This window comes from Odontesthes bonariensis, chromosome 9 (assembly GCF_027942865.1).
Source record: "Odontesthes bonariensis isolate fOdoBon6 chromosome 9, fOdoBon6.hap1, whole genome shotgun sequence".
NCBI lineage: Eukaryota > Metazoa > Chordata > Actinopteri > Atheriniformes > Atherinopsidae > Odontesthes > Odontesthes bonariensis.
The window spans coordinates 29,502,275-29,522,600 of NC_134514.1; the positions used below are offsets into that span (position 1 = coordinate 29,502,275).

A 20,326-nucleotide genomic window follows, 5' to 3' on the forward strand; every position below is an offset into this window, starting at 1 on the left:
CCCATCTGTACCAACAAAAAAAAAAAAAAGATGTTATCAACACATCGCTGCCGCCTGGGAACTAAGGGGAGCAGTTGTTAGACCTTTGGGAGAGGAATGGCAAAGTTTCTGCTTGGACCGTGCTAATGAGGGCAGACTTGCTGAATCTATCTCTGCTCTGGCTGTGAGAGGAACTAATCAACGCGCCAGCATTTTGTTAACATACTGTAACCACAGGAGGAACACCTGACCGCCTGGCAGCGGTCCGGGCTTTGATCTGGGCTCAGTCACCTGACACACATCAACACACTCACACCGCGGCTCGGCTCGGCTCGGCTCCACTTCATTCTGTGGGTGTGTGAAGAAGATCCCGTACATCATTTCAAGGTTATCTCCTGCAGGAGCCTGACTCTTCGGATCCTATGGGAATTCTGATAGCCGCAGTTTTTATTTGGGCTGCCGTCGGAGGTAAGCGTCCGCCACATTAATCATACAACCACGCTGTGTGTATTTTCGGACACGGGTTGAAATTACTGGGAAGCTATATAGCTTCGGCGGGCTGCGCCAAAGACAGGTCTTTTACACATTCAGCTCTCTCAGCGACGTGGTAAAACCGGACAAAACACATTTTAAGAGCGAAGCAGACCCAAGGTTTATGCTAACCTAATGGCGCGAGCCACGGGGGTTTTAAGTCTTAATACGCTTAAGGAGCGGTGTTATATAATTTGATATATGCGCCCACCTTTCTGTTCCTCTGCCAGTGGCTGATACACTATTGTTATGTTTAGTTCGTGTTGAGTGACATAAGCTAGCCTAGTTCACAGAAATGTACATTTAAAGCTCCACACAGGTGAGAAGATCAGCGCTCGTGTGCGCGTGCCGTCGCGACACGCGCCGACCGCCTTGACAGCAAGCCGCTGTAATTAAACAAGTGCAGGCAGCTTTCAGACGGGGATAATTAGAGGAAATCTGCCTCCCACGGAGGCAGGCGTATGTCAGCCGGGTTAATATTGGGTCGCAATGGTGTTATGCTGCAGCACAGTCAATAACCTACATAGCGGAGATGGTATAAACTGAGGGGTTCGTGCTTTGTCGCAGTGAATTAATAAAATAACTCCACCCTGACATTAATTATGGAATTCACCTAAAGGCAGCTATAATTAGATTAAACGGCAGCTTTATTTCTAAACGCAGCTGCAGCTCGCCGCCAATCAGATGCCAAGAGAGGGTGTAATGTCAACAATGCCATGGGCCACTGCGCATCCTTCCGCCTCCCTACACACACACACGCTACCTCACATGGACATGGTGGAACAGGCCATGCTGCACTGTGAGCAGATCACATGTCTGTGTTGTGGTTGCTCACTGGCTAAAGTTATCAATAAGTCTTATTGATCTTGGTCTGTACTGATCAGGCTTTCACACACCATTTAGTTTAGGTAAAATGCACTGATTTCTTTTGTGTTTTGTTTTAACTTGTGTTCATTTGTCACACTTTTTTTTTTTATCCACATATGCTGCACACACAGTGGTAGCAGATGAAAAGGCACAAACGGTTCAATAGTTCCGTATGAATCCTAGATGGTTTTAACGACTGAACTGACAGCCGGATGAAAACTGAGTGTGGTCCGCGCTGACTCTGAGGTCCTTGATACATTCGATGTATTTCTGTGGGAAAAGGCGCCGGTGGAGCTGCTTAGTGTGTTTTTAACGTGCAGGCGATGGATTGGTGACTTATTTAGCACTGATGGGGAACTACCTGCCAGCTAAAGCCGCTGGTAATATCTGCATCACAGAGCATGAGGAACAGGAGGTTAAGCTTCTTTACTGAAGTAACTGTTCTCAACTTGATGAGGGAACAGCTCCACCTATGCCCCCGCAGGACAGAGAAGACACAGTGGCTCAGGTGTTTTGGTGCTGCTATACTGCCTCAGAAACACTAATTGTACTTTCTCTCTCTCCCCACCTCCCTCCATACTTTGTGTCTCAGTGGGAAGCCGGCCAGTAACCTCACCCCTTAATGATGCAAAGGTCAGAAATGAATCCATTTTATTTCTGCTATCTTTCAGCTTCTTCTTTTTAGTTACTTCAGTATTGATGGTATATGTATATGTTTTTTCGATTGTGCCAACAGGTTGAATGTATTATTCAGGAGACACTGAATGAAGATGGGTCGCCCCATGAGTGTGGACCGCAGCTTGCAGGTAATATCCCAATTATCTGTCCACCAGTGCTCAGAAAATGGATGGCAGCTTTATTTCTATTTCATGCCACGTTTTACTTCCACCTCACTACATTCAAAGTAATGTATTTTAAACCACTTCATTTGACGTCTTTCACAACAGGATACTGTTGCATTTTTCCTATTTAATTAATTTTCTCACAGCCTCCCAAATGTACCTTCCATATAATGATTAGGGCTGGGCAACGGTTAAAATTTTTAATCTATTTAATCACAGGATTTCCCTGATTAATCACGATTAATCGCATTTGTACGCAAAATTCAAAAATGAATTCAAAAGTAGTGTATAGCTTTTAGCATTTAGTTTTATTTTAAAAGTACTGCCATACGAATGAAAGTGCCATAACATTTGTTGTGCAAACACACTTTTAACATCAGCATTTTTATGTAGAAGCCTCGCTCCACTGTCTGTTTCGTTGAATGACTTGCTGGTATCAATTTTGTGTTTTGCCTTTAAAGGCGGGGTAGGGGATCTTTTTCTGGAACATTTTTTTACATATTGCTTGAAATACTCTTCACACCCCCATTGCAACCAATTAATTAAAAGTTTTGACACAAATATGAAAAGTTTTAGTGGCCTCTAGAACATACAATCTAGGAAAAACACTATCCAATCATACTGAACGGACCGTTCACAATGATTGGATTCTGATGCCGTCTATCAAACTGCAATCTGCTCCTCCCTCCCCCTCCTTCTCCCTGTGCGCGTACCCTGCTCCGTGAACGAATTACGCGTCCAGAAGCTTGGCAGGAAGCTAAACTAGAGCCAGCTTGGCTAGCACCTAGCATTATTAAACGTATAGTTATCATATACTAAATACGGCAACGATCGATGCTTGCTGTCAGAACAGCGCTCCTGCACCTTCGTGCTCGTGCGCGTTCATGTACTCTAGAGGCGTGCCTTCGGGGGGAAAGTGAAGAAAATGGTTGGGACTTTTTACCTGTGTATTTTCAAAATGCAGCTTCGCTGGACTCAAAATCCAGGATCTCCTACCCTACCTTTAAGTGATATTTTAGACTGGAACTACTACGGTGAGAAGACAATTCAACTCGGCAGTGTTTACAGATGACTTTGGTTCTGTCGACTGCACCGTCTGGAAGAACTTTAAAATGAAAATGGCCGAGTAAAAGTTCCGTACCCTTCTCCATGTTTGGTGGATCCGCCAATTACTTTCTTTTCCGGTTCCTCAGCAGACAGCAACAGACTTTTACAAAATAAAAGCCTGTGACCAACAGACTTTTACAATAATAAAATAAATAATAAAACAGGGGTGGTCCGTGGCGTAGAGGGTTGAGCAGGCGCTCCATGTACAAGAGGCTACAGTCCTTGCTGTGCTGCGTGTAGTTCCCCCTCTCTCTGCCCCCTGCTTCCTGTCTCTCTGAACTTTCCTATCAATCAATGGCACATAAGCCCCCTCAAAAAAAAAAAACCTGCGTCAATGCACGATAAAATATTTATTTTATATATATATATATGTTAAATAACTAACGAATTAACGCGATAATAACGAGTTAACTCACCCAGCCCTAATAAACCACTACATTTGACGTCTTTCATAACAGGTTACTGTTGCATTTTTCCTCTTCAATTAATTTTCTCACAGCCTCCCAAATATACCTTCCATATATAATTATATATCTGTATTGTTTGTTGTTGTTGTTTTTTTTTTTTACACATTCCTTTTCTTGTTTAAAGACCCTTACATAGTCTCAAAGGTTTTGTGCTGATATACTAAGGAGCCTTACTTTTGGTGTCAATATTGTGCCTCATTTTCCAGAGGAACTTGATGAAGTGCAGCGACATCAGGGTCTTCTCAGAGAGCTACAGAGACTGGCTGAAGACGGTAAGCACAAATTCACACTGACAGTCGTTTGGTGTTGGTGTGTTTTCAAGCACATCACTGCTAGAAAACACGGCCAGGTGGGTTCATGGTGTCATTTGTTGTTTTATATCATGCTGTAGCTAACACTGACTGCTGCAATCCAACTTTTCCAGAGAGAGAAAAGGAGCAGGGGAATGAAAGGGAGCGATACGAGTACAATCTCGCCGATGATGAGAGCGACTTTGAGCAGAGGGATGACAAGGAGGGCGAGAGAGATGCGAGCAGTGTTGAAAAAAAGACAGAGGAAACGAAAGAAGACATGACAGAAGACGACGACGCCAAGAGGAAGATGACAGAGGAGCCGCGGATTGAAAGCAAAGGGGAGGATGATGAAGAGGAGAGAGCTAAGGAGCTTGAGGAGCTGCTTGCCGAAGAGATCACGAAGAAAGGCAAGGAGGAGAGGAATGATGAGGAGCTTAAAGAACTACTGAAAGAGCTGAAAAAGAAGCGATATGAGGCTGTGAAGGAGAGGGAGACCCAGAAAGGGACCGAAACGGAGCAGAAGCAGGAGGTGGAGGACGAGAAGATAAAGCAGAATGAAGAGAAGGAGGAAGAAACGGCGGAGGATTTGGAGAAGCTGAGGATCGAAGAGAGGAGGAAGAATGAGGTGGAGCTGATGGTGGAGAAGGAAAAGGTGGAGAAGGAACTGAAGGAGCTGCTCAAAGAACAGGACAGCAGCAGCGAGCAGGAGAAGGAGAGGAAGGAGAAGCAGGAGGAGCTGGAGGAACTTGTCAGAAAGATGAAACGGGTGCAGGAGGACGAGCAGCAGGGGGGGGAGAAAGAGGACGGGGTGGATGATAAGACGGGGGACGATCAGAGCAGAGAGAAAGGGGGTGAAGAGGAAAAAGATACCGATAAGAAAGCCGAGAATGATGTCAAGGAGAAGGCTGAAGTGGCCGAGGTGAAGGAGCCACAGCAGAAGAGAATGATGGAGAAAGCCAGCGACGAGGCCACGCGGCAGTTTGAGCGGGAGAGGTACAAAGATGAGGAGGAGGGGGATAAAAATGGGGAGGATGAGGAAGATGAGGACGAGTACATTAGAGAGGACGAGGAAGACGGAGAGAATGAAGACAATGAGGATGAAGAGGATACTGTCGAGGATGAAGGAGAGGTGAGTAAGCGCAGATAATTCTTCAATTTAGACAAATTACACTGTAAAAAGGTGTTTCTGCAACTGTGGCCATTTTTTTAGACCCAGGGCTAAAACTTGTGCAGTGACGTGTGATAGATTCATACGCACTCTAGTTCCCAACAGCACTTGTGTTCACGTCACAGCCGGGCTCTCAATTCTGAGATACACGAGATAATTCAATTACAACCCGACCTCATATCCAATCTTTTTTTTTTTTTTTAACTATAGGTTATTGCATCTCTGAAACATAATTTTTTGTATCGTGAGTGTGCCAGTCCACACTTCCGGGTCCTGACAGCAACACTGAACCATATTTCTAATAACACCAAATAAGGACATCGTTACCAACTGTACGTAACTGTCACCAGATTCAATGGCAGTTCAGACCGTTAAATACTGAGACAGTTAAAAACGTCTCACAACTTCACGAACAAAGCCCATACCCGTCAGTAACATCCCAATCAGAGTATGGAGTTTACTCCAAATTTCGAAGCATCTAATTAAACTCGATACAGTGGCTGATGAGATCTCAGAGAGTGTTTTCAGAGAGGACAGAGAAGCTCAGCAGCTGAGGTGTTAGAGTGGCTCAGCAGCCTCTGGGTGTGCTTGAGGTGCCAGTGTTGCAGCACTTATCAAACAGGTTCCTGAAGGAACGGCATGACTGGATGTTGACAAGATCATCAGCGTTTCTGGCCGACTCCGCACGGGCTGCACAAAGATGGGAATGTGGTGTACACTTTGTTTTTTGAAGGATTTGGTTGATGGGCTCAGGGAATCTTTGGCCAGACATTGTTGGAGCTTGTGTATTTACCGAACAAAACTACGTGTTACACTGCAAATGAAAGTGTGCGCTGCTTGCGAGGCACTAAGAAGATCACTAGCTTTGCCTGTGACAAAACACCCCAAATTTGGGTCGTTCTGTGGCGTAGTGGCTACAGCAGACGCCCCATGTACAGAGGCTATAGTCCTCGCTGCAGCTGGCCCCGGTTCGAATTCCCCATCGGACGGCCCTTTGCTGCGTGTTATTCCCCCTCTCTCTGCCCCCTGCTTCCTGTCTCTCTTCACTGTCCCATAAAGGCATAAAAAGCCCCAAAAAATAATTAAAAAAAAAAAAAAAACACCCTGAAATGTAGAGGCCATCGGAACTTAACTCCAGCTTCCGAAAGCGAGCTGGAAGTTTTCTTAAAGCAATACTATGTAACATTTCTACCTTAACATAACAGCTTGAAAAAAATTGTGCGGCTAGAATGAGTTTTAATATTACGATTGGCCTGTCTCCTATGCCCTTCGGGGGTCTGAGTGTGTGCTATGTAACTTTGCTGGACCGGCCCGGGAGCTGAGCGGAAGTACTTCGACTTGCTTTCTGGCACACCTACCGCAAAAACAAATAGACTCCTCTCACGCTCCCAGGTACATTTGATTACTCTTACCTTCTCGGTCGACATAGCTTGCACCTTCTGACTCCTCGCCGGTTCGTCAACAAAGGTGAAACGTGAAAGCGAAAGGGTGTTGTTTTTACGAGAGTGTAACCGTACATTACCTCCAAGCCTTTAGGAGGAGCTCCATAATGGGCTTTTTGAGAAGTTACATTGTATTGCTTTAAAATTGTCTGCATGATAAGAGGAAAATTGCTAAAGAAGCATTTTTGTCTTGTTGCAATAAGGACGTTTTGTGAGGGGGAAAAAAACCTGTAGATTCATATTTAACAACTATGTATAGACTCTGATACCGATTGTCAAAAAACAAAACTCAAGGTTGATTATACTTTCTTTTAATGATTAGAGTCAAAAGTGAAGGTAGTTGCAAATGATAGTTCTAGTACTTGCATCAAAACGAATATCTGAGTACAGTAGTGCATCCCTTTGCAGCCTTTTTCAATGGCTTCTTTCAGAATTTTATATTTCACATTTTCAAATATTTGATCGATCTGAAATTTTTCTGACATTCTTGCACACACACAGTTCCCCCAGCAGACGTGTGTCATTTAGTTCCCTTCTTCCTATCCACAGGAGCTCCTGGAGATTGAAGCGGAGTTGCGTAAAGTGGCTGCAGAGCTGAGGGAGCTTCGCAGAGGATAAGACGCCCACGCAGCAGAATGACAAATCCCCCTTTTTTTTGTCGCAGTCACACAGCAAGCCCACACGTTTCCCATTCAGCAGCCTTCGCTGTCTTTAAAACACTCAGAGAAATGTCTTTAGACGTGAACCTGTACATGGAGAGTCGTAGAAACTGTACATACTCTTGTATCATGTCTACTTTTAGATTGTCCAGAAAAAAAAAAAAAGAGAAGCTTTCACTGTTTTCCGCAGCTGAATGCGTCTCTGAATAGTAAGAAAAAAAAAGACTCCCAATTTTCCGGAGAATCTGAAAGCTTGTGTCCGTCACCGGTGTTTCTGTCTGAGTAATTGTAAAAGCTGTCTGTAAGGTAGACAGGGTATTTTCACTTCAGCCGCACTTTTAAAAGCCGTTGCACTTTCGTTCCGATTTTTATTTTGTCCGCAGATGGCCAGCTGTCACGGATGCTGATTAATCAGTGATTCTTTAGTTCTCTGTGTACTGATTCCCAGCTGGGAAAATGTAGATATTTTGAGCAATAACCGTTAACTTTATGTGTAAACTATTCTGACTGTTAACAATATATAATGCCGATATTTCTACACCGGAAGTCATCGTTTCCTCTTCATTCCTTTGATGATCAAGTAGAAACGAGGATTGCGTTTCATTTGGCTCACGCACTGTTAAAACTAGACTGTTTGTGACGAACCGGAGTGACACAAGCCAAACGCACGCAAAAAACGATGCCGACTGTAATTCTGCACTCCCATGTCGGATATGAAGGTAGTCCTCTGCGTGGTAGGTGTTGTGGTGACAGAATGTGCTGTACTTTAGAGCTTACAAGGTCTAAACGTGTCACTTCAGGTTCTCAGCCAGCTTTGCACTCTTAATGTCAACAAGCCAAGGAGGAGTCGAGGGAAGGTGGAGGGGACACGCTTAAAGCCATTTGTTGTTTCTTTTGGTAACAGCAACACTTGACAGTGCTCCCTGGTGTTTCATCACTGATTTCAAGGCCCATCTCATTTGTGTAAATATTAGATATGTGGTCTGTAAGCCAAGGGTATAGGTAATGTGAAGCAACAGCGCCCCCGTGAGGACGTTACATAGAAATGTCAATTAGAGCCGCATTTACAGGGTTATCAGTGGAGGTCCAATTACTGAAGTAATATAGTACAGATTACAGCACATTTGAATGCAATAAATACCAAAATGAGTTATTTCATGTGTTTTAAGTATTCATATAGCAAACACATTCCCTTACTTTTCTACAAAGCCAAGATTTACAGTACATTTATGTATTTGGCCAAGTACTCAGCTGGTGTAAACACAGTAATAACACACTTTTTGCGATTAGGGCCGAGGAGCTCGTCAAACTGTGTCGCAAAGAGTAAAAGTTCGACCACTTGGGAATGATAAAAAAAATGAATGTACTGTAGTTTTCTGTGGGGAGGGGGGTTGTTGTTGTTTTATTTTGTATAGGGGAGCAAATTGTAACCTACAAACCAAGCAGGAAAGCTGTAGAAAATGTCTGTGTGTTCTGGGGTGTCGGGAGGCAGTCATGGACTGGACGTAGAGGACAGTTCAAACAACAGATGAAAAAATAAATAAATTCTAACAAAAATACAATTTGTAATACACAATTAGTGGCCAATCAGAGCGCTGCATTTTGTGCCTGCTGTATTCTCTTCGATGCTACCTGTCAATCAATAAACAGTATCAAACCACTTTGTACTGCCTCTTGTCTGTTGGCGTAAAGTCCTACGAAACAGTGAAAAAGCTTTTGCCTGTCCTCTGATTTCTTCAAAAATGTAGTTGTGACCCTAGAAGAGCTTTCGCACTGGAGTCCAGCAGACGTTCATTTGTCCAACGCTTATTTGATGTGGCTGAGAGAGGAGAAAAAAGATTTTAAGAGCATAATTGTCTTTGTGTACGTTTCTGTACACTTTTGCGTGCACCTTGAAATGCCTGAGAAGATGTTGTACGTACAAGCACCATTCAGGGCCCACATTCAGCTGAATCTGAGCTCTTCCATCAGGTCTGACACATGTATTCTAACAAACAAATCCTTCAGATTATTTGGCTGGGAACGAATTCTGGGCAGGACCCAAGAGAGAGCAGACAAGGACCCTAATTAGTTGACTGAGACCAACCTTCTCTCTTTAAAGCGGCACTATGCAACTTTCAGTAATACGGGGTTTGTTTACCATGCAATACACACCCCAAAGCTGTAGGGGGAGCTCCGTAGCAAATAAGGCGACAGTCTAGCCATATTATATATTACTACTCTAGAAGCTAACCACCTTCAATTTAGCCGTCGACAGCTAATGGAGAGAGGTGTGTCTTATCAGGCTCCCTGGCTCGGCTCAGAGCCCTTTAGACCTGCCATGAAGCAGTAGTTCTCGGCTCTCGTGTGTCGCGAGACTTCCAGAGGTAAACAAAGCACGCGGCGCCACAGGCAAAGTTGCAAGCGCTGTTTCGGGCTAGGGCCACCAGATGGAGATGGAAATGTCACCGTTTTCATCAGAACGGGTCAGCCAAGCTATCTGATGATTGCCAAGCAATTTTATGACCATGAAAAAGTTGCATAGTGCCGCTTTAAGGTGCATTTCAGGAACTGAAGCTGCATTGCATTGCACTGTGTACATGAGTACTACTCCCTGTGCTCTGCTCCCAGCTCAGGAAATGCCAGTGGAGAATGTCTCGGACAAAATTCCGGAATTCAAACACCATGCAATGTCACCATCACAGACAGCCTTCTCTCTATGCATTGTGATGGTTGCACATGAATTTAGGATTCCACCTTTTTTCCACCAGAAGATAACAAGTTTCACAAGCAAGCTAGCCAAGCCAATTGCAGTTTAGCTAGCTAAAAGGCTAGTTTTAATGTCAGAAACAGCGTGTTTTTCTACAGGTTGTAGATTTACTTTCTATAGAGTTTTCAACATGACTGTTTGGGGGTAACTTAACGTCTTAAATCACATCTACAATGATAACGTTAATCAATGTGACTAGAAAAGATTGTTCAGGTAGCTCTCTTCTCTGTAGTTTGGATCAGGCTCTGACCAATGGGTAATCTTTCTATTCAAACGAATGTGAAATGATTACCAGTTGCCGTTTTCTTCTTTTAACAGTTCACAGATTCTTTGAAGTGAGCATTTCTGCTCCCTACAGTTTGCAGTCTCTCACGGCTTACAAGGCAACTGGAACATCACAGGCAGAAAGGTGGAGGAGAGACAAGACGAGGAGACGTAAATTAGATAGACCGGATAAGACCTCTCTCCAGTTTTGTGTTTGTGAAAACATGTGCAGGAGTCTGAGCTCAGCCCCACCTGCTGTATCCAGTTCAATAATCAAGACTTTTATACGCATGACAGCAACTCTCATTCTGCCAGGCTATCATACCTAACAATTAGCATTAAGATGTTTTCATATAAATTATCCACCAGTTTATTTTTTGCTTAACATCAAATCCTGGTTGGTTCCTTATCTTTTTTTTCTTAATACATCCTGTGCTTTTTGTGGTCCAACCCCTTCCCTCACCTAGTTTGTGTCTACCTTTTGGTTTCACCTGCTTTTATCTTTAGACATGGTTTTCACATCCACTTACACCTATGAGATCCCTTTGGTTTGGAAATTCAATGGCTGTCGATGAAAAATGTCCGTAGTCCATACAAAAGATCAATAATAACTTACTTGTGTTTGAATTAGTTTATAGAGTTCCCTGATACATCCAACTGCAGCAGAGTCATCAGTGGGACCGCATTAGTGCTGACCACTCTGCACGACAAACTGTGCTCATTTTTTGGGTGTTTATGGTGGATGTAACAAAACAGACTTAACATGATAGTTGTCGAGAGAGTATGGAAAACTGTAAAGAAAATTAGGACAAGAAAAGCAAATAAGAAATGGAAAAATAAAACTCGGAAAGGACTTTGTAACAATGGAGGTCAGGAAAGGAAATAAAACTTACCAAAGCAAGTGTCTTATTAGTTTGTGGCTGGATTGCAAAATGGCCAAAGGGGAAGGGGAATGAGATCTGTGGCCTCCGAGTCATATTTCGGTAGCTAATCCTTCATCCTGTAAGAATTCAAACCCAAGACTGTGCATTTTATGATATATATATATATATATATATATATATATATATATATATATAACATAGGCCTATAGAGTCAAAAGCTGCGAAATTATTTTTTCCACAATGATGCCTCTTGTACATCGTCTTATTTTCTTCTGGGAGACACTTGTGTCATTTCCAATCAAGAAAAAACTTGCTGGTTGAATAAAAGTAATTTTAAGTCAAAATTTGCCAGGGGTATGAATAATTTCTGGCTATACACACACATATATCCATGTTATATATTTACAGTTAAGCTCAAAACTATTGTGACCTTTATTATTGACCTCTTTTATTTCAGCCACGACTTGCCACAAGCCAACTGCGGGGAGCTGCTGTTTTTCAACTGTTGAGTTGACAAAAACAGCTTTTCCCAATTAATCAGGATGCTTTAGAACAGCACAGACTATTTGGAATGGTGCAGAACCTTGAATTTCCCCATAGACTGTGACAATATGCAATGGGTATGAATAATTTCGGACACGCTATAAAATGTGGGTGGGTCAAACATAGAAAATTTGTGTTTAGTTTTTCGCTGAAATCACACACATCTATATCCTTTCCAGTCAGAAGAAACATGTTGGTCAAACTAAAAAGTTACTTTAAATCTAAATCTGACAAGGGGTATGAAAAACTTCGATTTCTATGTCAAAATGTGCATCAATCTATCTATCTATCTGTCTGTCTGTCTGTCTGTCCGTCCGTCCATCCATCCATCTATCTATCTATCTATCTATCTATCTATCTATCTATCTATCTATCGAGATAGAGAGATCTCTCTCTCTCTCTCTCTCTCTCTCTCTCTCTCTCTCTCTCTCTATATATATATATATATATATATATCTTTTAATAAGACAATACTTGGTTATTTTCTTAAAACAAACATCGCTCCAGTCCCCTTCCTCACATTTCAAAGGACGGATTTTACTGTAAATGTAAATGACATAAAACACAGCCATGCTGATTTCAACAGTGACAAATATTTTGTTAATTGAATTTCTGAAATGAATGTATTTGTGACTATTTGTTTTCTCTTTGGGTAACTGTATAACTATTATTTTAAATGAGTCTTTAAAAAGCTCGCGACCCTGTGGAGTGAAGCACGCGCACAGAGGCGACGACACTCCGCTGACATCCATCCATCCATCCATCCTAAGCACGCTGTTGACAAACCCCTGCAATCTCTCCGGTTTTCATAAGAATGTGTTCCTCCAGAGCCCTGACGCAGTGTTTTAATTCACAGGTGAACGGCAGAGTGCCCGTAAAGCCAATCTAACTTCCTTGTTGCTGCCGTCCAATAACAGCGAGAGATGGAGCGGCTACGACAACTGAAAGAGAAACTAAAATTATTTCAGGGAAGTCACTCCATTATCCTGCTTACCGTTTAGCAGCAACACAGGCATGCCTTTTCCCATGTACTAACGCTTAAAAACTCTACAGCAATCGATTATCCTGTTACATACAAGGACACATTAGGCGCTCGGGGAGTTCATCGGAGGTCACGAGAAGGAAAATGTCCCGCGGGTCCAACGCAGGCTTCGACCGACACATCACCATATTTTCACCCGAGGGCCGCCTCTACCAAGTTGGTAAGGGAGTTTTTTTTTTTTATTACAGGTGTTTTAGTTAAGACTAGCACTGTAGTGTGTCTTCTGCTTAACAGGTGGGTACTGTCATAAAACCGTCTGCCTACTGCCAATTTATATAATAAACTCCCTCAAAAACAGAATGAAGTGGTTAGCATGCAGTTAGCAACTAAATGTAACACTCTTTCTTCTGCTTTGAAGAATGGATGTCTAATTTGTAGTCCAATCTGTCATTACACCCCACAGCCATTCAGCTCAGTTTAGTGTTGGCTTTTTTTTTTTTGTAAAAGTTTTGTCCGTTTACTCTCATTCTAGTGTTTAAATTCCGTCTAACTAACCTGTTTGCGGCGTTCGGCTGCATGAAATGTAGCATGCCGGGAGGGGAGGTAAGTGTCGCGCGCGAGTGAGCTTCAGAAGCAACTGAAGTATGATGGCTCTGCTTTGGCTGCCAAAACTTAAAGCCATTCCCTATTTTGCGCAAATGTTGCATACCACACAAAATCCATAGTGAGTCCTGACCAAAATATGCCAATTTAAACGTAGTCAAATCTGACAATCATTACTGGGCCAGAGCTGGTTCACTTTTGGATGTTCTACACCTAATCCTCTCTTTTAGGTGGTTCAGCTGGTTACCTTGGTAACAGAAGTTTTTTTTTTTGTAGGTGAAGGAGTAAATATAACGTTTGGCTACAACAAAAACTGTGTTGTGCTCTTTTCTCTTTTCTCTTTTTCTATGTGTCGCTGGTTTTCATGTAGAGTATGCCTTCAAAGCCATCTCCCAGAGCGGGTTGACATCTATCGGGGTCAGGGGGACGGACAGTGTCGTGGTGGTCACGCAAAAGAAAGTGCCGGTAGGATGCCACACACGCACACACACACGAATACACACCCCCCACCGGATGGATGACGATGAAAGTGAGCTGAAGCCAAACAGTGAAGCTGCACAAGTCAAATCAGCGAAAAGCTGCAACAAGATATCAGCACTGGAATGGGATCCGGCCACGAACACGCCATAACTCACAATATCACGCTAAAAACCACTTTGTAAGCTTTGTTACATAGATGAGGTGGACAAATGTTTGTATCATGAGATGTTGAGGCAGATTATCTCATTTCCTGTCATCAGATTGTACAGTAGGAGTTGGTTACTCTATGTGAGTTCATCTTAAAATATTATAGGTGGTTAAGATGTTTCACACTAAGGCAAAAAATAAGATGCATACAACCACACAAAACAAATGTATCCAATGAGTGTATCATATGCACCAATTCATACATACGTATCATTTTAAAATGTTGTGGTTTTGTGTGTGTGTGTAATGTTTATCTGCACAGATGAAATTTTCCTTTTTTTGTTTCCAGGACAAGCTGCTGGACTCCTCGACTGTGACCAACATGTTCAAACTAACTCCTCGCATCGGCTGTGTCATGACCGGGCACAATGGTGTGTGTTCATCATGCGCACGCCGTGCTTACATATTACTGTCCAAGTAACCGTGATGCTTAGATGCGATACCTGCGAACATATGTGAAATCACAGCAGAAAAATGTTACAGTGTAAATGTGCAGTCCTTATGTCACTGAAATCTCCAAGTTGGTGGTGGTCTTCTGTGTTATTGAGGTGGAGTAGAATTGTATTAACCCCCCCCCCCCAAAAAAAAAAAAGCCACAGGTGTTTAATTGTCCCACGCTCTGGTTTGTGCAGCGGACAGCCGCTCACAGGTTCACCGGGCTCGAGTGGAAGCTGGAGAATGGAAGTACAAGTTTGGCTATGACATCACCGCAGACGCGTTGACGCGTCGGCTGGCTGATATCTCCCAGGTCTACACGCAAAATGCAGAGATGAGACCTCTAGGCTGCTGTGAGTGAAGGGTTTTTTATTTGAGATTTCTCTCTCCCTTTCCATCTCTGTTTTTTTTCTTCCAAAGAAATAATTGATTCGTGACCACTTGTGCTGTCATGTTGTATTGCACGTTTCCCAAAGCAGCCTATTTTCAGCACATATTTGAGCTTTCCCCTCACATTCTAGGTATGATCCTGTTGGCTATTGACCCCCAGCTCGGTCCCGTTCTGTATAAATGTGACCCGGCAGGCTACTACTGCGGCTTCAGAGCCACAGCGGTCGGCGTCAAACAGACAGAAGCCAACAGCTACCTCGAGAAGAAACTGAAGAAGAAGCCAGAATTGACCCACGACAGGACAGTGCAGGTAAAGTGAAAACCGACTCAACGGGCTGTGTGAACATTAAAGGTATAGTTCGCCTCTTTTGACATGAAGTTGTATGACATCCCATATTAGCAATATCATTTGTGAACATTGACATACCCCCCGCTGCGTCCTGTGAGCCGAGTTCCAGCCTCGTTTTGGCATTGTCGAAGGTAGTCCGGCTAGTTGGCTGGGGCTTAGAAAATAAAGCGTTTTGCTTCTCAAAATAATATTCGTTCAAAAGAGTAATACATTTGCATCACAAAATCGTCCCTCCAGACAAAGTCAGACCTCACAATTGCTTGGTGCTATTTTCTCTCTACCTTCATATCAATGTGTGCAGCCACCTGCATATAGCCGCACCTGTTACGGTGTTCACTGCTCAGGAGCAGGGGACTGCTCTGTCTGCACTTCAGTCTGCACGGTCTACACAGCCCGTAGTGATATGAAGGTAGAGAGAAAATAGCGCCAAGCGATTGTGAGGTCTGACTTTTTCCTGGAGACCGATTTTGTGATGCAAATGTATTACTCTTTTGAACGGATATTGTTTTGAGAAGCAAGACGCTTTACTTTTTAAGCCCCAGCCAACTAGCCGGACTACCTTCGTCAACGCCAAAACGAGGCTGGAACTCCGCTCACAGGACGCAGTAGGAGGTAAGTCAATGTTCATGCACGATAGTGCTAGTATGGGATGTCATACAGCTTTATGTCAAAAGAGGCAAACTATCCCTTTAAGGTGTCCTTTTATTGAAAAGCTAACAATGTGTTCAAACCAAAATAAAGAGGAAATTCTCCGTGCTTTACCTTTTTTTGCAATATTTCCGCCAGTGGTCATCTTCTGAGACATTATCAGCCGTATTTTTTTCTTCCATCAACACTGAGCTGCCTTGTACTTGGCAGATGAAGTAGTTTTAAGATTTCTCTTTGGCAAGAATATAGATTTTAAAGCTTTTTGGTAAACGTTTGACTGCTGGTCAAAGGCCAACTGGTTTCCACTATTTCAGCCGTGGATCTTGCTGCCTTTTAAATAGATTCTATAGTTTTTTTTTGCACTTGTTGTGCTGGATGTTATTTAGCAATTTAGGAGAACTAACGTAATTACCGGATTCATCAAACAAAAAGGGCTGCACGGCGGTGTGGTGGTTAGCACTGTCGCCTCACAACAAGAGGCTGGGACCTTTCTGTGTGGAGTTTGCATGTTCTCCCTGTGTATGTGTGGGTCTCCTCCCAAAAACATGCATGTCAGGTTAATTGGTGTCTCTAAATTGTCCCTAGAGGTGAGTGTGCATGGTTGTGTGTCTCGTTTGTCTCTGTGTGACCTGTGATGGACTGGCGACCCGTCCAGGGTGTTACGCTGCCTCTCGCCCAACGACAGCTGGGATAGGCTCCAGCCCCCTAAATTGGATTAAGTGGGTATAGAAAATGGATGGATGGATCGAAACCAAAAAAAAACACATAAAATACGAAAGAGAACATTAAATGTGCTTATCAATGATAAATAATTTGGTCCTTAACAGATGATTTACAGAAATGGTCTAATCTGAAACAAAGAGTCAAAGTAGATAAATCCATTAAAATGCTAGTCATCCCCTCACAGCATTTCAGCCCCTTTTCTTTGCAGTATCTTTACCTCGTAAACAGCTCGACCATTTTATGTGAGAGTGGTGCGAGAGAACAATCGACTGCAAACGGACACAGACAGAGGACGTCCTGTGGAGCTTTAACTGCTGCGTGTTGTGAACTCAACGCATGCTCGTCTGCGTGTGACGGGAGGTGCCCTCCGTCAGTCTACAGCCACGCTGTGTGGTACTGTCAACTGAGGAGGAAGAGAAAGAGAAAACGGAACTGTTGGTATCGATTCTGCTGTAAATGAGCATCAGTTTGATGCAGACTTTTAGCATCCAAAGGGATGGCCTGACTTGTTTTATGTCACCTTAAATATGTGTTTTGTGGCTCAGATTCTCCAGTAAGCAAGGGGCTGTGCTGCAGTTTAAGAAAGGAACGTGTTACACATATGGCTTGATAATAAATCAGCAGCTATCCAATCATGACGCCTTTTCATCACTGAATTTAAGTTGGGTTAAATCAGTGATACTCACTATTTTTTTCACAAGAGACACTTTGGCAGAGCAAAATCAAGGGAAGAGCCACTTTTACGACAACATACTAAGTTTTTTTTGCCCTTTTGCAGATATGCATTTCTACGTATATAAATGTACACAAAAAATACACAAAAATAAAATACACAAAAAAAGAAACAACGCAGCCAATACATTTTCAGTTAATACCACATTTACCTTAATACTGGGATGAGCAGAAGCTGGCATGCATGTCCTTGACTTTCTTCATGTTGTATTTGTAGTTTGTTGTTGTAATCATAGTGAGACATTCAAGATGAGCATGGTTTTTGTACTGGTTTTTGCCCTTTTTTTTAATTAAAAGACGATCCATTGTGCCTGCATCTCGCGGTACACCCGACATTTGCCTGCTCGTCCCCTCTCTGGCGTCTTCATGCTGATTTTCGTTTGGTTTTTGTGCTGGTTTTTGCCCTTTTTTAATTAAAAACCCATCCATTGTGCCTGCATCTCGCGCTGGCTAAAGGAGCTAACGTGCTCTGCGGTCAAGTGTGAGGTGGTTTAAGCGGGCTGCGTTGCCAGCTTTAACAGTGCCCCCTTTTGGAAACACCATTAAGCCTTAATTAATACTTAATAAAAATACTTAATACTCCAAAAACGCAAACTTAATAAAAATACTTAACACTGCAGTATTCGCAGTATGTTATTTGAAAAAATATATTGTTATTGTTACCATATTGTTATAAGCTACTATGCAAGTGCGAGCCACCAATTAAAGCTTGAGGAGCCGCATGTGGCGCGGGCAATGAGTATCTCTGGGTTAAATAATCCTGTTGTACGATAAATAAAAGCTTCAGGTGGACCCTGTAATTCCAGGAATCTGCTCCAAAAATCCTGATCCGGGCTAAGAGTGTAACCTTCTGTGCTCTGATAGATGTTTTAAGTGTTGACATAGAATCATAGTTACTGCTTTGACTGTATGTATGTACAGACTTGTCAGCGCCCTCACCTCAGCCCCTCTGTCATTTCAGCTGGCTATATCCTGTCTGTCCTCTGTCCTGTCAATGGACTTCAAGGCCAGTGAGCTGGAGGTCGGGGTCGTCACCAAAGACAAACCTAAGTTCAGGTAACTTAACTCAGACTCTGTGTGAATTAGTCAAGAGTTGTAAGGGGCTTTTACATTGATCTTGGCAAAAACTGCATTGGAGCAACATCTCAGAAATTCCACTTTATCTGGTCATTTATGTAGTAATTACTATAGTTTTTTATTCTATTCATATTGTTAGCTTGAGGCACTTTTCTGTGTCACTCTTTTAATCTCGGTTGGGTTAATGTTTTAAATGCATCAGATTAATGGGATCAACCTCGATCCTTGTTTCTTTGACTTATCTTTGAAGATTTCTCTTCGTATTCCCTCTTCTCTGTCCTGCAGGATGATGTCAGAGGCCGAAATCGAAGTACATTTGGTTGCCATAGCAGAGCGGGAATAGAGGCGCCCTCCCAAATGGCTCTCTGCGATCATTCACAGCATTTCATTTCCAGTGTGTTTGATTCAGCCAGTTTCACTACAGTGTCGCCAACAGTCGGAAGTGAAAAACGCAGTCTTTCACCTGTGCGTTCAGGGAGATGAATCATGTGCACCTGATAAAGAAACGCGATTAGAAAGGATCAAGACGGGTTTGATTTATAGTGATTAAGAGACATCTCTAGTGGATTGAATTTGAAAAAAATGCACATACAGCAGCTGTGCAACGTTTGAATCCTGATGTTGAATAATAAGCCACCTTTCATAAACACACACACAGTGCTTTAACTAACATCGTTCCACCATATTTAGCAGCGACTTAGAAAAATTGTCGACTGTATAGAGACTTTCTCATACAGCTTATTCAATACTGTATGTTCACACCCTTCAAAAATCACATTTTCCAAGGAACTCATTGTCAACCCTTTTGCAGTAAAAGTCATAATAAAACAGTAGAAAACGAAGACTAAACGGTGTCCTGTGTTGATTTGATTAATGAGATGCAGAAACTTTTATCTCTTAAGATCCGCAGGTTGTTTCTAATTGTGTCTAAGGTGTCCTGAGTAAATAAAATTCTCCTTGTTGATCAGCAGATCTCATCAGAGCGGTTCTTGCGTTAGCTAAGGTCAACTTGCTGTCGGTACCAGGTCACTGCGGTGTTTTAGAGAAGAAAGGAGACAGAACCACGAGTCTGTGCACGCAGACGGTGACGTTTGCAAACTAAGCATCAAACATGTGAAGATCAGTTGTTTCGTTATTTTTATCAGAGACGGTCGCAGTTTTAATGGGAAAAAAAAAGGTGTGACTTATCCTGCTATGTAAAAATGTACGCATCATATCTGCTGTCGTGCCTCCTGTCTGTCTGCTGCCCTGAACTACTTTATGTCACCACTAGATGGCAATGTTGTCTATCTCCAGCTTCCTTTCTCCTCCATAACAGAATTCTGTTTCTGTTCTTACTTTTTTATTTAGGGAGACGTATTTTGACTCAGGTAAACATTTACACTTGTGAGTCTTGAGAATATGTGTGTGTTGTTGTGCCTTTATTCGTCTTGAGTTTCCACCCTGCTTGCTGTACAGTTACCAAATGTCACCAGTAAGTTAAAAGTATAAGCGTATCTACATGCAGTCCGGCAGACACACAATTCATTCTTAATCATCAACTCATACAGAGACAGTTTGCTTTATCTTTATTAAAACTAGAAGGTAACAGAAACTATATACAGTTTACACGATTTACAATTGACTTTGTTTAAAAGAAGACGTTAAACAACTTTGCTATATTTTAAAACTGTGTTGCTCCACTTCCAGAACCTTTAAAACTACTTGGAATAATCGCTTTGTACTTTTGATTTAACATTTCAAAAGTAAGACCAATTCTGAGGGTAATCTTTAAAAACACTGACAAATGGATGAGTCACATTTTCCCCTGGGAATGGGAAGAGAGATATTTAAAGACTGGATCCTCGTTTTGTTTGCAGACACAGTCAGGATTTAGACTGAGTGGCTTGTATGTGACCCTCCGCG

General features: G+C 42.6%; 2 protein-coding genes across 2 annotated transcripts; both read left to right on the plus strand.

Moving 5' to 3' along the window:
* Window positions 1-168: 168 nt before the first annotated feature.
* Window positions 169-9,015, plus strand: LOC142388567 (uncharacterized). Its single transcript, XM_075473978.1, has 6 exons — window positions 169-447; window positions 1,970-2,010; window positions 2,114-2,183; window positions 4,000-4,065; window positions 4,218-5,215; window positions 7,246-9,015. The coding sequence occupies exons 1-6, from the start codon at window positions 402-404 to the stop codon at window positions 7,312-7,314; spliced, it is 1,290 nt and encodes a 429-aa protein (XP_075330093.1). The 5' UTR covers window positions 169-401; the 3' UTR covers window positions 7,315-9,015.
* Window positions 9,016-12,693: 3,678 nt separating this feature from the next.
* psma6l (proteasome 20S subunit alpha 6, like) lies at window positions 12,694-18,872 on the plus strand. Its single transcript, XM_075473979.1, has 7 exons — window positions 12,694-12,997; window positions 13,751-13,845; window positions 14,357-14,438; window positions 14,700-14,855; window positions 15,024-15,202; window positions 18,306-18,400; window positions 18,707-18,872. Exons 1-7 carry the CDS (start codon window positions 12,922-12,924, stop codon window positions 18,762-18,764), a joined length of 741 nt encoding a protein of 246 aa, XP_075330094.1. The 5' UTR covers window positions 12,694-12,921; the 3' UTR covers window positions 18,765-18,872.
* The last annotated feature ends 1,454 nt before the right edge of the window (window positions 18,873-20,326 follow it).